The sequence below is a fragment of the Nanorana parkeri genome, unplaced genomic scaffold (genome assembly GCF_000935625.1).
Source record: "Nanorana parkeri isolate BGI_ZX_2015 unplaced genomic scaffold, ASM93562v1 scaffold451, whole genome shotgun sequence".
Lineage (NCBI taxonomy): Eukaryota > Metazoa > Chordata > Amphibia > Anura > Dicroglossidae > Nanorana > Nanorana parkeri.
In genome coordinates, this window is record NW_017306719.1 from 491987 (window position 1) to 495272 (window position 3286).

The 3286-nt window shown below is 35.1% G+C and overlaps 1 protein-coding gene across 1 annotated transcript in view; it reads left to right on the forward strand.

Annotated features, from left to right (window-relative positions):
* The window catches only part of BMP6 (bone morphogenetic protein 6), a 133928-nt gene that overhangs the window by 109280 nt on the left and 21362 nt on the right, over positions 1-3286 (forward strand). The window contains exon 3 of the mRNA XM_018560339.1: positions 1792-1940. Coding sequence (XP_018415841.1) covers positions 1792-1940 — 149 coding nt within the window. The remainder of the gene's footprint in view (positions 1-1791; positions 1941-3286) is intronic.

A 3286-nucleotide genomic window follows, 5' to 3' on the forward strand; every position in this document is an offset into this window, starting at 1 on the left:
TATAAACACAAAAAATTAAAAAAATATATTTCTTATATATATTATTTGTTTATAGAAAGGAAGAGCAAGGAAGATAACTTGATACATATAGGACATGTCACATGGAAAAATCAACTATAAACATACAACATTTAGTTCCTGCACTGTTTAGGAAATTACAGCAGCATAATATTCCTGATGTAGGGGGTACATATAATATTTTCCTGCCAGTAAGAAGGATGTAATGTGTTTGTGGAGCATGTCAGAGCTTGGAGAAAGGTAAGTATATATTTTGGGTTTACATCAGAGGTGATTTTTTATTTATTTTTTTTGCTTCTTATTATAATTCACGTTCTAGGATTCTATATTATGATATCCTAAGGAGATCATCTGGAATTTGGTGATTTGGCTATAGATACTAAATGTTATTATACTGAGCAGATACTGTGTCTATAAATCCAATTTGTGAAGGTAAAAGGCTTGCTTCTGTTTTCTTTTTTTACTCCATGACCACTGGTGGATTGGAGGACATTCAGTGTTTAGCTTTCTGGCTTGAGATAACATTTCATGCATCAAGTTCTAGATGAAGTTACTTGATTCTAAAGGTGAAAACATTCTGAAAGGAACACAGATATCATTATGGAAAATATGAAACCAAGGCATGTCCTTCAGAGAAAATATATAAGGATGTTAAGTAAACTCTATGTAGTATATATTTTATATTTCAATTATTCATTCTTTGTTGTACTATAAAACATTGAAAGAAGTGGTAAACTAAATCTGCCAAATGATAATAATTATAATAAACACTGGGAAGAGTTTGTCCTGACCTGTCTTAGTGATGGCTAAGATGTACCCAGCTTATGATTTCAATGCCTTTGTTGTGAACTTTCAGTATGAATTTCTCCACAAAGCCTACAGCTACAGGAGAGAGGAGCTGTGATTTCTATCCCCTTGTTGTTATTATTGGTATTTATAAATGGACTTTCAGTATGAATTTCTCCACAAAGCCTACAGTTACAGGAAAGAGGAGCTGTGATTTCTGTGCCTTTGTTGTTATTATTGGTATTTATATATGTATTATTGGTATTTATAAATGGACTTTTAGTATGAATTTCTCAACAAAGCCTACAGCTACAGGAGAGAGGAGTTGTAATTTCAGTGCCTTTTGTTGTTGTTATTGCTATTTATATATTTATTATTAGTATTTATAAATTAACTTTCCGTATGAATTTCTCCACAAAGCCTACAGCTACATGAGAGAGGAGCTGTGATTTCTGTGCCTTTTGTTGTGAACTTTCAGAATGAATTTCTCCATAATGCCTTCAGCAACAAAGGTCTGAACACAGGTTCACTTTACTATACAAATCAAACATTTTTAAAGCATGGCTCCAGCCAAAACATTTTATTTATATTTGGATAGAGTAGAGTGGGCGGGGGGGGTAGAACATTTGTCAGGTTTTTAATGCTGTGAGATTTTTCCTTACTTCCTTTCAGGACAGGAAGTGATAGGAAATCCTTTCAATAAGAACACACACAAAAAAACACATTTATAGAGTGGGGATGGATTAGAACTTTTGACAATTTTTAGTGCTGCCTGTGTGTTCTATTCCTGGTGATGACTACACCTCCCATTTCTTGTACTGGCATCACAGGGACAGACAATAAGGGAATTCCCCCCTAAAGGGGTCACAGAAACGTCCCCACTCTATACAAAGCTAAAAAAAAATAAAAGGCTGGGGTACATGCTTATGTTGTTTAGCTTGATGTGGAACTGTATACTAAGATGCTCTTGTTTTGTTCCAATAACAGAGAATCTGATTTCTTCCTCCTGGATACTCAGACAGTGTGGGCTTCTGAGGAAGGTTGGCTGGAATTCGACATCACTGCAACCAGTAACTTATGGGTAATGAATCCGCGGCGCAACCTTGGACTACAGCTTAGTGTAGAAACCAGAGATGGTAGGTCATGACTGCTAAAAAACTTGGATACTAATTAGGAACATGTGAACTGGTAATTACCTTTAAAGAAGCTGTGAACTACATTTACTTAGCAAACATAAGAATAATACTTTCAAGTGAAACCCTGAAAATGCCCACTATAGATAACAACAAGCCAAAGTGTTTGTGACGACTCATTGAACCCAAAAGCAAATATCTGACATGGGTGTAATATAAACAGCTATTCACAAACGTGTGAAGGGTTTGAAGAAGGCAGGAGAGGTAAGCAATCTAGGACAAAATAGCTGAACTCGAAAGTGAGCTGAATTGGAGAATTTTTCTAAATCATCTATTTTGGCCTAGATTGCTCACTTCTCCTGTCTTCTCCAAACTCTTCACTCTTTTGTGAATACCCCTGAAAGTATTTTATCTCAACCAACATGTTTGGGGAAAACAGTGAGCACTTAATTTAGTGGTGGGAAGCCGTATAGGCAAGAACTATTAGTAAACATAATTTAACTCATCCAAAATTAACAAAAATTTAGAATTCGTCCTAAATCCAAATCCTGAAACAAATTGACTTTTGGACCGGAATGCAGAAAAATTAAATAACGAAAAAAACGAACCGAACTGAATTTCTTTCGGTGCACATGTCCAATATACAGTATTTATGCATATATTAAATAAAGTGTATAAAAAAGCTAAAGTATCTCTTGTGAAAGTCTCATATAAGCGTGATCCTCTCTTCCCTCCAAACTACATGCTCAACTTTCTCTCAGATCAGTGCTCTTGTGTAACAAATTGGAAACAGACTCACTAATGCAAATTAAACTTTATATAGCATACATTTGCTATGTGTTCATTTCAAGTATGGTGTAGGTATGGCTCTGCAGGTCCAGCCATAATTGGTGGATCTCTTTCTTTAAGGGGTTGTTATAGTGCTATGTGTACTCTCTCTGTGAGGGGATCAGCTTTTATATTTTTGTTGTTGTTATTTTAATTAAATCATTTATGCTATATGAGGTTTATTTTGCATCATTTATTTGGAATTGCTATCTGAGATCCTATCCACCTGGTGAGAAGAGGAGGAGAAGTGGTGAAATGTATTTATCCTGCTATAATGTAAAGGAGGAATTGTGGACAACCAAGGGGATTATCGATTTACCTTTTTTACTTTTCTGTGATGGGAAGGTAATAAAATTGTTGAGTGTGTTTCCAGTTACCCAAAACCACTAATCTAGGAAAAGTTTGAGCATGTACTTCGGAGCAGTGAAGAGAGAATCAAGATGTCAGAGAATGTCAAGATGTCAGAGAATGTCAAGAGATGTCAAGATGAAGAGATGGTCAGTAAAGATATTTTCATTTTT